Below are 13,017 nucleotides of genomic sequence, written 5' to 3' on the forward strand. Positions count from 1 at the left end.
ATTTGCCGGAGCCATATAGTAATCTATAGGTTGCCATTCCTGACACAGCCTATGATATCCCCTTAATAAAAAAGGTCATGAGGACTAAACAACGTCGACATGATTATACATGGAGCAACTTCCTGCTGCCAGAAATAAAAAAACACCCAAATTCCAATCTGCCGTGACAAGACTGATCAACAAAGACCATGAATACAACGTACTAACGACGCCCCGCAAAAAAACGCTAAAACGTCCTACTCCTTCGCGGCCGAAAGAGTCCTTTCTCCCTCCATCCTTTTGCTCCTTACCTTCTTTATCCTGCCGTTGCGCGTGCCGGCGAAGGCCACGGTGTTGCCGCGGTAATCGTAGGCGGCCACCGAGGTCAGGCCGTCGTCCTTGTCGATGAAGAGCGGTATCCCTTCGATGGTGCTGGTCCCGCCCAGCGGCTGGTTGAAGTCCTGGCCGCAGAAGTTGTCGTCGATCTGAAGAGGCTGAACGAGAGAGGAGAGAAGTGTTAGGAGACTGGTATAACAGTGTGTCTGGCCTTGTAATAGCCTTGTTTAATACGGTACAATATCAGAGCGCAGTTGCATTTACAGAAAGACAAAGGAAAGAGTCACATACACGCAACAGATTCGCAGTTCGCTAACGTGAACTATCGTCTATTGACGAGTGTTGTGTGCGTATGTTTAAGTAGTGTGTGTGTGTGTGTGTGTGTGTGTGTGTGTCTCTCTCTTCCAACGGATTCTCTTCAACCGATTGAAATGATAATCCCCTCATTCAGAGCTCTAATTTCATTAAGGGGCACAATAGTGACCCCCTGACGAATTCCAACCTGCCACCTGGGTTGCTAAGGTAGATAGGCTGAACCGCTGACACAAAGCATTCAGCCTAGAGGGCAGAGGTCACCAACCTTACTACGCAAGTCAAATCGGCCTGTCGTGAGAGGAATGACACACCAACGACACCGTGTGTGTGTGTAACCCTGCACCCTATGGAGGCCTAAGAGGTTGCTAGCAGAGGAAGGTTAGAATTGAAGTGGCGTCAGTGTGTGTTTAACACAGGCGAGTGTGTAAATGGTGGTGTAATCCAAAAGACTTATCACTACATCATCTGATTGATCCACAGAAGAGAACAGTTAACTCTTCCCCTCTCCCTCACGTGTCTCACCATCTGCCGAAAATTGATTTCAACACGACTCTCGTCGATATCCCTCCGGTCTTCCTTTCCTACTTTATTTCACTCTCGCTGCCTCGCTCTCCAACTCTCAAACCATCCCTTAGCCGAGAACTACAGCGGACGAGTACAGTAACTCTACGCGTTAATATCCCCTTTTCTCTCCCTCCCTCCATTCCTCCCCCTCCACCTCTTTCACTCTACGTCTTTCTCTCTTACTTGAAACAACAGTCTTCTTATTCACTAATGGCCTTGGCCAGTCTCCCATCTGGACAAAACAGACTAGACACACTTCACTCAACTACAATCCTACCTACACTTCCCCAGAAGCCCACAGGGCCATATTCAACCCAATCATGAGAGAAGTGCAAGCTCGTCTCCATCAATCTGAATTTGAGTCGGGCACTTAGTCAGACACACGGTAGCCCCACCCCACCAGAGCCTGGAGGGAAGGACCTTGAAGGGTTAATCCATCATTGGGGGGGGGGGGGATTTGAAGGGGTTAAGATACAGTACATTAGTACACAGAGACAGCAGCTGGGTCCCAAATGGAACCCTATTCCTTACATAACTCACTACTTTGACCAGAGCCTGTTGGTCCCTGGTCAAAAGTAGTGCACTACTACATAGGGAATAGGGTACCATTTGGGATGCACACCCAGAGTTCTACTGGGTAGTGAAGAGTAATGGTATTCTTCTGGGTTTGAAAGTTAACCTACAGTCCACAAGAAGAAGACACTTACTGCGCTGGCTAACCTGCACTGGACAATATATTGTCAATAATAAACTGGGTGGTTCGGGTCCTGAATGCTGACTGGCTGACAGCCGTGGTATATCAGACCATATACCAGAAAAAGTATACGTGAACCTTCTGGAAATACCTGGATTTCTGCATAAATTGGTCATCAAATTTGATCGGAGCTTCATCTAGGCCACAACAACAGACACGGTCCACTTAAACTAATAATACACAAACAATTACACGTTTTCATGTCTTTATTGAACACACCATGTAAACATTCACAGTGCAGGGTGGGAAAAGTGAGTGAACCCTTGGATTTAATAACTGGCAGCAATAACTTCCACCAAACGTTTTCTGTAGTTGCGGATCAGACCTGCACAACGGTCAGGAGGAATTTTGGACCATTCCTCTTTACAAAACTGTTTCAGTTCAGCAATATTCTTGGGGTGTCTGGTATGATGCTCCCTACACCATACTTTACAGTTGGGATGAGGTTTTGATGTTGGTGTGCTGTGCTGTGCCTTTTTCTCTCCACACATAGTGTAGTGTGTTCCTTCCAAACAACTCAACTTTAGTTTAATCTGACCACAGAATATTTTTCCAGTAGCGCTGTGGAATATCCAGGTGTACTTTTGCAGACTTCAGACGTGCAGCAATGGGTTTTTTTGGACAGCAGTGGCTTCTTCTGTGGTGTCCTCCCATGAACACCATTCTTGTTTAGTGTTTTACGTATCGTAGACTCATCAACAGAGATGTTAGCATGTTCCAGAGATTTCTGTAAGCCTTTAGCTGACACTCTAGGATTCTTCTTAACCTCATTGATCATTCTGCGCTATGCTCTTGCGGTCATCTTTGCAGGACTGCCACTCCTAGGGAGAGTAGCAGCAGTGCTGAAGATATTTTAGAGATACTTTTGTCACCATTTCCAGCTTTACGCAAGTCAACAATTCTTAATCTTAAGTCTTCTGAGATCTCTTTTGTTTGAGGCACGGTTCACATCAGGCAATGCTTCTTGTGAATAGCAAACTCAAATTTTGAGAGTGTTTTTTATATGCAGGGCAGCTCTAACCAACATCTCCAATCTCGTCTCATTGATTGGACTCTAGGTTAGCTGACTCCTGACTCCAATTAGCCTTTGGAGAGGTCATTAGCCCAGAGGTTCACGTACTCTTTCCAACCTACACTGTGAATGTTTAAATGATATATTCAATAGACAAGAAAATTACAATAATTTGTTTGTTATTAGTTTAATCACACTATTTTTGTATATTGTTGTGACTTCAGATCAAATTTGATGACCAATTTATGCAGAAATCCAGGAAATTCCAAAGGGTTCACATACTACGGCTCTATCCAGGCACTCCACTGCGTTGTCAGCCAATCAGCATTCAGGGCTCGAACCACCCAGTTTATAAAGATTAATTATGCACATGTGTGCGCGCACACAAGTCAATTATAGTAAACTAAAACTAATCATGAAAAAACTATTTTGGAAAATAAAATAATTAACAAACCTGTTTGAAAAACTAAAACTATACTGATACTATTATCTTTGACTCCAAAACGAACTAAAATAAAAACCATCATGAATTATGTTCAGAATTCGTTTTTTCCTCCTAAACTTTGAGCAAAAATCTAACGGGTTTTCAAGATTTCTTCTTCTTCTAATGGAGTTTAAGTTTGCGCATCACTATCACTAGCTATCACTTGCTAACAGGGAAGTTAGCCTAGCCAAAGGGCAAGCTAAACCAGAGACGGAAGAGGAAGCGAGACATCCCACTCCCTCATTTTTTTCTGGTTCATATACAGTCAATGAACTAAGCAGACCAGACTCAGCTGATAATACATTGGTGTCTATAGGAGAGACACCCCGTTAAACAGACCTGAGAGGGATCAGTGACAGAGTTAGCACTAGGCAGAAGAGGCAATTGCCTCAGGTCTCACATTAAGGGGCCTTGTGAGCTGGGCATAAACGTAAAAAAAAATAAAAAATACTAGTAATATTTATTTTAAATAGAATTTCTCCGCTTAAGCAATGAGGCACTTTCAGAGCAGGGCAGCGAAAATAAAAATATAAAAATTTAAAACAGAAAAATTACCAAAGTTAACACATTTATTTAGTAAAAATACAGGTGCTGCTGATAATACTGCCATCGTCGTCAAGGCAGAGGACATGTAAGTGTAGCCTATTTATCTGATGCTGTCTGGCTACAGAACCTACTTTTTGAAGTGATTTGTTTGACAATCAGATGAAAACCAACAGTGGTCTGTGAAGAGAGTTTCCTTCCACCATATTTATTTCGCCAGTCTAGGCACTAACCCTATTAAATCCAAATCACATCGAGATTGACTTTACAACGTTAACCTAACCTATGGGCTGACCCATCACCTTATGCATTACTGCCTGCCCCCCCCCCCCAGCTGCAAGAAGTGACATCCCTATTCAACACATCAATGTTTCCAAGCCTCCCAGGCACCAGCTATTTTTATCCCCAACACTAAATAATATAAAACCAAACTAAATAGAAGTATTTTTATAAAACTACAACTAAATAAAAACGAGTAAATTAGGTCTGGAAACTACTTGAAACTAAACTTCAAAAGAAAATTTTCAAAACGAATAGAAATATAAACAAAATACAAATATCTGCCCCTGCCCCACTTATTCATCATGCATCATGCACGGATACACAACGGTCTGATTCTGAGTGGTCATGTCCACACACACATAGACAGAGGTCCTGCTCTATAAATAAAACACACCAGAGAGGGCGTAACTAAACACACGCTGCCACATTCCACACATACGCCAAAACAGCCTGGCATATCACAGCACAAACTATTCACACATTCCACTAGGCTTCTCTCTTTCTCTGTCTGTGTGTGTGTGTGTGTGTGTGTGTGTGTGTGTGTGTGTGTGTGTGCGCGCTACCTGCTTGTATGCCTGCCTGCCTCACTCATTCTCTCTCTCTCGCGCTCTGCCCCTCTCCATCTTTCGCTCATAAATTACCCAGAATCCCAGCTGAGCTTAAGGAGACGTCGCTGGAGTCTCTTAAAGAGAACGAGACTCCTCTCAAAGTAAATTAAAAAAATGTTGTGTGTGCGCACGTCTCGGTTTGTCTGTCTGTCCCTCCACATGTCTATTTACCCAAATGTGTCTTTTTTGAATTAATTGGATTTCATACAGCGCTTTTCCAAACGCAAATTTAAAGCACTTGGATTAGGAACCGACCACCAACGTCCGAAGCGTCATGGAACAACGTGTCCCACTCGTGAGCTGTTCTTCCGATAACAAAAAGTACAGCGTAGAGTGTGTGTGTCATGTGCTGACTCATCGCCGGTGACAGACAGGCCGGGGGAATTCCCACTGGGAACTCCTGACCTACAGCCCACAGTCAAGCACTGTTACGTCACTGCTTAGGCATAGGGGGGGACATGGGGCGGGGGGACATGGGGCGGGGGGGACATGGGGCAAGCGCACACAGAAACACATATATATACACACGATGCAGGTGCACCTAGTGCCACACGCATGTGCACGTTTAAACACACAAACACAGTGCCTAGAACGACTAACAACAAAACACATACAGTTGTTTTAGAATTCCAAGCCAACTATAGAATCTCTGAGGATCAATCTCTCTCACGTCAGATAGGCCTAGAACGCCATGGCAACGGAGCAATGTGGAGATGGGAGTGTGTGATTGGTTGCTCCTACGTGTAACGAGTGGCTCTTGGACACGCACAGCTGGGTATTGTGTGCGTGCGTTTGCGTCTTGTAAGAAAGCCGGTTTATTATTATTTTATGTTCCAGTGTGACGGTAGCAAGCAGTGACACTATAGTCACTGGCAACATTTCTGCTATCAGCTTCCCAAAAGTGTCAAAACACTTCCAACATGTGTCTGAGAAAGACCCCCAAAAATGGCCCAAGACTCCAGTCACCCCAGCATTTGACTGTTCTCTGCTCCCATCCGGCAGGCGGTCCTCTTCAATGGCTGTGCGAAGTTGCTGGATATTGGCGGGAACTGGAACACACTGTCGTACACGTCGATCCAGAGCATCCCAAACATGCTCAACGGGTGACATGTCCGGTGAGTATACAGGCCATGGAAGAACTGGGATATTTTCAGCTTCAGGAATTATGTACATTATCATGTTGAAACATGATGTGATGGCAGCGGATGAACAGCACGGCAATGGGCCTCAGGATCAATGCAATTGTGATCGTTGTCCGTAACTTATACCTGCCCATACCATAACCCCACCACGGGCCACTCTGTTCACAACGTTGACATCAGTAAACCGCTCGCCCACACGACGCCATACAGAAGTCTGCAATCTGCTCCGGTACAGTTGAAACCGGGATTCATCCGTGAAGAGCACACTTCTCCAGCCAGTGGCCAATCGAAGATGAGCATTGTCCCACTGAAGTCTGTTATGACACCAAACTGCAGTCAGGTCAAGACCCTGGTGAGGACGACGAGCACGCAGATGAGATTCCCCGAGACGTTTTCTGACAGTGTGCAGAAATTCTTCAAACTAAAATTAAATTATCTGGCAACAGCTCTGATGGACATTCCTGCAGTCAGCATGCCAATTGCACGCTCCCTCAAAAGGTGAGACATCTGTGGCATTGTGCTGTGTGCCAAAACTGCCCATTTGAGAGTGGCCTTTTATTGTCCCCAGCAACAAGATGCACCTGTGTAATGATCATGCTGTTTATTCAGATTTCTGATATGCCACACCTGTCAGGAGGATGGATTATCTTGGCAGAGGAGAAATGCTCACTAACAGGGATGTAAACAAATTTGCGCACAACATTGGAGAGAAATAAGCTTCTTTTGCATATGGAACATTTCTGGGATATTTTATCTCAGTTCATGAAACATGGGACCAACACTTCACATGTTGCGTTTATACTTTTGCTGTTGATTATTATGATTAATATTACTATTCATATTTATCCTGCTACCAGTCACTTCTTACCCCTGTTTACATGTACACACCTACCTCAATCAATCTGGCACTAACCTGTATACGAGTCTTGTGTTTCTTGTGTTTTCTTATCTATATTGTTACTTGTATTACTGCCTCATTGGGAAAGAGTTTGGCGGTACGCACGTCACCGCACTGTTTTACACTTGCTGTATCCTGTGCACGTGACAAGTACACTTTGAAAACACAAAACAGACACACACAGAGAGACAGACACACACAGAGAGAAAGACACACAGGGATCAATAAATAATTACACGGGCAATTAGTATCATTAGCATGGGGTCGGAGATTTGTGAGCATGGGGTGGGGACAGAGAGACAGAGCGAGAAAGAGGTTTTATATCATTGCCGCCACTCCAATAAATACAATTTTTGGCGAAACTTTGTGGCGAATCTCCCGAAACCATCGTTAAAAACTGCACGCATTGACATAAAAATGGTATCCTTAATTGCCAAAATCTCGCACTATATCCCTTTTAAGCTCAGATTGACAATTACAACTTGTCTTTTAAGCAAACAGAGTAAGCAGTAGCACGAATGAGAGCCACGAGCACGCAGCCACAGCTTGCTCCTCTTCATCTCCCTACAGTGCAGCGGTTCCCATTAATTATTATTATTATATTTAATTATTATTAAATATTTTTATTTCTTTTTTTTTAGTCGCCAGAAGTGAACTTCTCAGTCGTTCTTATAACCCAGCATCCCCCCCACCACATTCGCCTCCGCTGCTGAAAACAATCTTAGAGGAAACACTGATAAGCAAACACACACACACACACACAGGTAGACACCCGCGCACACTGGATTGCTTGGTTTGGCCGTCAATCTAACCCAATACATCAGAATGTCTAATATTAGTACATTAGTATGGTATATAATGACATAGGTTCAACCCAGTAATTCTCACCCCTCAGCTCATTACGTCGCCCAATTAACTAAGAACCATCCATCCGGTGGTCGTCACCGCCGTCGTCCCAATTAGTCACGTTTAATGAGCTATGTGCGTTCACCGTCACATTCCGATTAAGGAAAAGGGAATAGTCCTGTGTTTTACATTTATCGTAATTACCGCTCAGAATCGCGACGGCAAATATATTTAACGAGGTTATTAGTTGGCCTTGCTTGAGTTGAAAATATCATTTTTGGAAGAACACAGCCCTCCAGACCTGGGATCAAATACTATTTTGAATCTTTCAGCATTCGCTTGAGCCTGCCTGCCTGGAGCCTGCCTGCCTCCCCATTTTTTGGGGGGGATATCTATTGCGCGAGGCAATCTCAATCAAGCACAGATTAAGTGTTGGAAATGTAGTATTTGAGCACACAGTTGATTCTCAATCTGATATCGCAGAGTCGACTTGACTAAACTCAATTGTATTTCCCCCCCCCCTGTATGGAATAAGCGAAGTTACATGAAATGGAATAATGTTATTAGCTGATAGGCCCAACAAAGCCTTCAGTATCTAGGCATATCTTCATGTAGATCAGTGTAGCGGCGGCGGCTCCTAAGTGCGGCCCAAACGCAACCCTATTCCCCACGTAGTGTGCGACTTTTGAACCAGCTCTTGTCAAGAGTAGTGCTCCACATCAGGAATAGGGTGCCATTTGGGACACAGGCCAACTCGTCTTTTGTATGGGCTCTAAGAAGCAGCGGCAGGACGGAAGTAGTTTAACAGATAAAAAGGCTAGCCTGCAACACTATCAAACTCCCGAGGCTAGATGCATGGGGGGAGTTGGAGATTCACAGCCGCTCTTACTTTGAAAAGATACCAGTTGAGTTCAATAGTGCTGTGAGTAGGCATCCTGCATAGTATAGCACGTGTCCTGCTTAGTACGGGTCACTCAGCATCTCAATCTCACTAAGACGACACACACAACCATCCCCAAACACCACCCCCAAAACACTACACACACCACCCCCAAAACACTACACACACCACCCCCAAAACACTACACACACCACCCCCAAAACACTACACACACCACCCCCAAAACACTACACACACCACCCACACACACCACCCACAAACACTACATACACCACCCACAAATCACTACGGCGTCAATACTAACGGACATCCTCCACTGTTCTATTCTCCTCCTATTCACTTCCTGACGGCGTGAATGTCAACATGTCACCTGAAGACGGTGAGCGTTATCTGGCATACTGCCAGCCACCAGCTGGCGCGGAGGGTCAGGAGCAGCGGTAGAAAGCGCCTCCCTGTGAAAAGCCAGCGGATGACGGAAAGGCTCAGCAGTGACGGTGACAGCCCAGCGCCAGGGTGACTGACACTGATATTATTGGTGCTGGAGCATTCTGTTCAAATCATCTCCTCCTGCTCTGTGGCTGATGGTACTAGCAGACACATGGGCAGCACAGGCTTTCTGTAGCTAGCTTCTCAAGCTTTCGCATTTCCTTTCTCTCCATCTGCAATATCCACTTCTCCTCGTCCCCCTTTTCTCAGCAGATATAGCCTGAAAAGGCATGTCTCCTTTCTCTTCCTGTAGCTATCTGTCGCTCTCTCGTTCTCGCCAACTCACTATTTCTCAATGGTGTAAAGTACTTCAGTAAAAAATACTTTAAAGTACTACTTTAAGTAGTGTTTTTGGGGTATCTGTACTTTACTATTTATATTTTTGGACAACTTTTTATTTTACTCCACTGCCTTCCTAATGAAAATAGTGTACTAGCCCCCCCTACATTTTCCCTGACACCCAAAAGTGCGTTACATTTTGAATGCTTAGCAGGACAGGAAAATTGTCTAATTCACACAATAATCAAGACAACATCCCTGGTCACCCCTACAGCCTCTGATCGGGCGGACTCACTAAACACACATGCTTCGTTTGTAAATCATGTCTGACTGTTGTGTGCCCCTGGCCATCCGTAAAATTTTGAAAACAAGAAAATCGTGCCGTCTGGGTTGCTTAATACAAGGAATTTTAAATTCTTTACACTTTTACTTTCAATACTTTAGCATATTTTAGCGATTCCATTTACTTTGGAATATTTTAAACCAAAAACGTTTAGACTTTTACTCTAGTAGAATTTTGCTGGGTGACTCACTTTTACTTGAGTCGTTCTCTATTAAGGGATCTTTACTTTTACTCAGGTGTGACAACAGGGTACTTTTTTCACCTCTCAACCCCCCCCCTCACTCTCACTTTCCCAATCCTCCACCCACTTGCGCTCCCCCTCTATTTCTCTCTCCCACTCTACCCACCTCTGTCTCGCTCCCTCCCTCTCTGTGGAGAAATGGTTTCTATGGATCTACTCCCAGTGGATGGACATAGCATCACTAATAAACCTCAGACAGATGAAATGAGGGTCATAGCATCACTAATAAACCTCAGATGAGGGTCATAGCATCACTAATAAACCAGACAGATCAGATGAGGGCCATAGCATCACTAATAAACCAGACAGATGAGATGAGGGCCATAGCATCACTAATAAACCTCAGACAGATCAGATGAGGGCCATAGCATCACTAATAAACCAGACAGATGAGATGAGGGACATAGCATCACTAATAAACCTCAGACAGATGAGATGAAGGTCATAGCATCACTAATAAACCTCAGACAGATGAGATGAGGGCCCGAGAACACCGCCACTGCCAGAGGTCGCTTCAGCTAGTTGTGTGTGTGTGTGTGTGTGTGTGTGTGTGTGTGTGTGTGTGTGTGTGTGTGTGTGTGTGTGTGTGTGTGTGTGTGTGTGTGTGTGTGTGTGTGTGTACAATATACAGAACAAAATTACATAATAAATATCTACAACAGTGAACCTATGTGAGCTTTCCACACACACACACACACACACACACACACACATACACGTCACAGTCCATTTACAGGGGTAATGAGGGGAGCTGACAGTACGGAAGACCATTCATCATGATAGGTTGCACCCTTCAGCTGGCCAATGGCCTGCCTCCATCCGCCTCGCCTCCCAGCCGCTCTACACCAGGGTCAACTGCTGACCTCATCTACACCCTCACGGAGCAACGGGCCGAAATCATCCCCAGACACTGACCTAAGGTCAGTTTTCAAAGGCTAAGGTTAAGCGAGTGGGGGAGGGGAACGCTGTTCCAAGACCTGTGCTTACACGATTACTTATACTCAATGAGTCCTCAAGCCTGACCTGGCGTCGCCACGGGATCAAGGGCCATCCAATCGGCTGAACACAGCAGCCCTTACATCACCGTTCCCACCAGGGCCGGGGAGCTGTGGCAACGAGTGGGCTTCAAAAGCGGGAATCCAGAGTGAGTCAGTGTGGAATGGTTTGTGACCGACTGGCTGACTAAGCAGATTGTGGGGTGTTACTTGAGAGAAGATCACATGGAAACTGGCTTTGGATAATAGTTCTCCTGTGTAAATGCTATTTGTGAGGCCAAAACGGTCAAATCAAATCAAATTCATTTGTCACATACACATGGTTAGCAGGTGTTAACGCAAGTGTAGCGAAATGCTTGTTCTTCTAGTTCCGACCATGAAGTAATATCTAACAAGTAATATAACCTAACAATTTCACAACAACTACCTTATACACACAAGTGTAAAGGAATGAATACGAATATGTACATAAAATATATAAATGGGTGATGGCCGAACGGCGTAGGCAAGATGTAATAGATGGTATGGAGTACAGTCTATACATATGAGATGAGTATTGTAGGGTATGACAACATTATATAAAGTGGCATTGTTTAAAGTGGCTAGTGATACATTTAATTACATCAGTTTTCAAGATGCAGTAGATGGTATAGCGTACAGTATATACATATGAGATGAGTAATGTAGGGTAAGTAAACATTATATAATATAAAGTGGCTAGTGATAAATTGATTACATCAATTTTACCAATTATTAAAGTGGGTGGAGTTGAGTCTGTATGTTGGCAGCAGCCACTCAATGCTAGTGATGGCTGTTCAACAATCTGATGGCCTTGAGATAGAAGCTGTTTTTCAGTCTCTTGGTCCCACCTTTGATGCACCTGTACTGACCTCGCCTTCTGGATGATAGCGGGGTGAACAGGCAGTGGCTCAGGTGGTTGTTGTCCTTGATGATCTTTTTGGCCTTCCTGTGACATCGGGTGGTGTAGGTGTCCTGGAGGGCAGGTAGTTTGCCCCCGGGGATGCGTTGTGCAGACCTCACTACCCTCTGGAGAGCCTTCCGGTTATGGGCGGAGCAGCTGTTGTACCAGGCGGTGATACAGCCCGACAGGATTGCTCTCGATTGTGCATCTGTAAAAGTTTGTGAGTGTTTTTGGTGACAAACCGAATTTCTTCAGCCTCCTGAGGTTGAAGAGGCGCTGCTGCGCCTTCTTCACTACGCTGTCTGTGTGGGTGGACCATTTCAGTTTGTCCGTGATGTGTACACCGAGGAACTTAAAACTCTCCACTACTGTCCCGTCAATGTAGATAGGGGGCTGCTCCCTCTGCTGTTTCCTGAAGTCCACGATCATCTCCTTTGTTTTGTTGACGTTGCGTGAGAGGTTGTTTTCCTGACACCACACTCCGAGGGCCCTCACCTCCTCCCTGTAGGCCGTCTCGTCGTTGTTGGTAATCAAGCCTACCACTGTGGTGTCGTCTGCAAACTTGATGATTGAGTTGGAGGCGTGCATGGCCACGCAGTCGTGGGTGAACAGGGAGTACAGGAGAGGGCTGAGAACGCACCTTTGTGGGGACCCAGTGTTGAGGATCAGCGGGGTGGAGATGTTGTTACCTACCCTCACCACCTGGGGGCGTCCCGTCAGGAAGTCCAGGACCCAGTTGCATAGGGCGGGGTCGAGACCCAGGGTCTCGAGCTTAATGACGAGTTTGCAGGGTACAATGGTGTTAAATGCTGAGCTGTAATCGATGAAGAGCATTCTTACATAGGTATTCCTCTTGTCCAGATGGGTTAGGGCAGTGTGATGGCGATTGCGTCGTCTGTGGACCTATAGTGGCGGTAAGCAAATTGGAGTGGGTCTAGGGTGTCAGGTAGGGTAGAGGTGATATGGTCCTTGACTAGTCTCTCAAAGCACTTCATGATGACGGAATTGAGTGCTTTCTTGGGAACAGGAACAACGGTGGCCCTCTTGAAGCATGTGGGGACAGCAGACTGGGATAAGGATTGATTGA

General features: G+C 45.2%; 1 protein-coding gene across 1 annotated transcript in view; it reads right to left on the reverse strand.

The window, feature by feature from the left end:
- Positions 1-236: 236 nt before the first annotated feature.
- LOC115147826 (plexin-A1-like) overlaps positions 237-13,017 on the reverse strand; it is a 62,411-nt gene continuing 49,630 nt past the window's right edge. The window contains exon 3 of the mRNA XM_029690106.1: positions 237-473. Within this exon, the coding sequence (XP_029545966.1) occupies positions 237-473 (237 nt within the window). The remainder of the gene's footprint in view (positions 474-13,017) is intronic.

Source organism: Salmo trutta, chromosome 14, assembly GCF_901001165.1.
Source record: "Salmo trutta chromosome 14, fSalTru1.1, whole genome shotgun sequence".
Classification (NCBI taxonomy): domain Eukaryota; kingdom Metazoa; phylum Chordata; class Actinopteri; order Salmoniformes; family Salmonidae; genus Salmo; species Salmo trutta.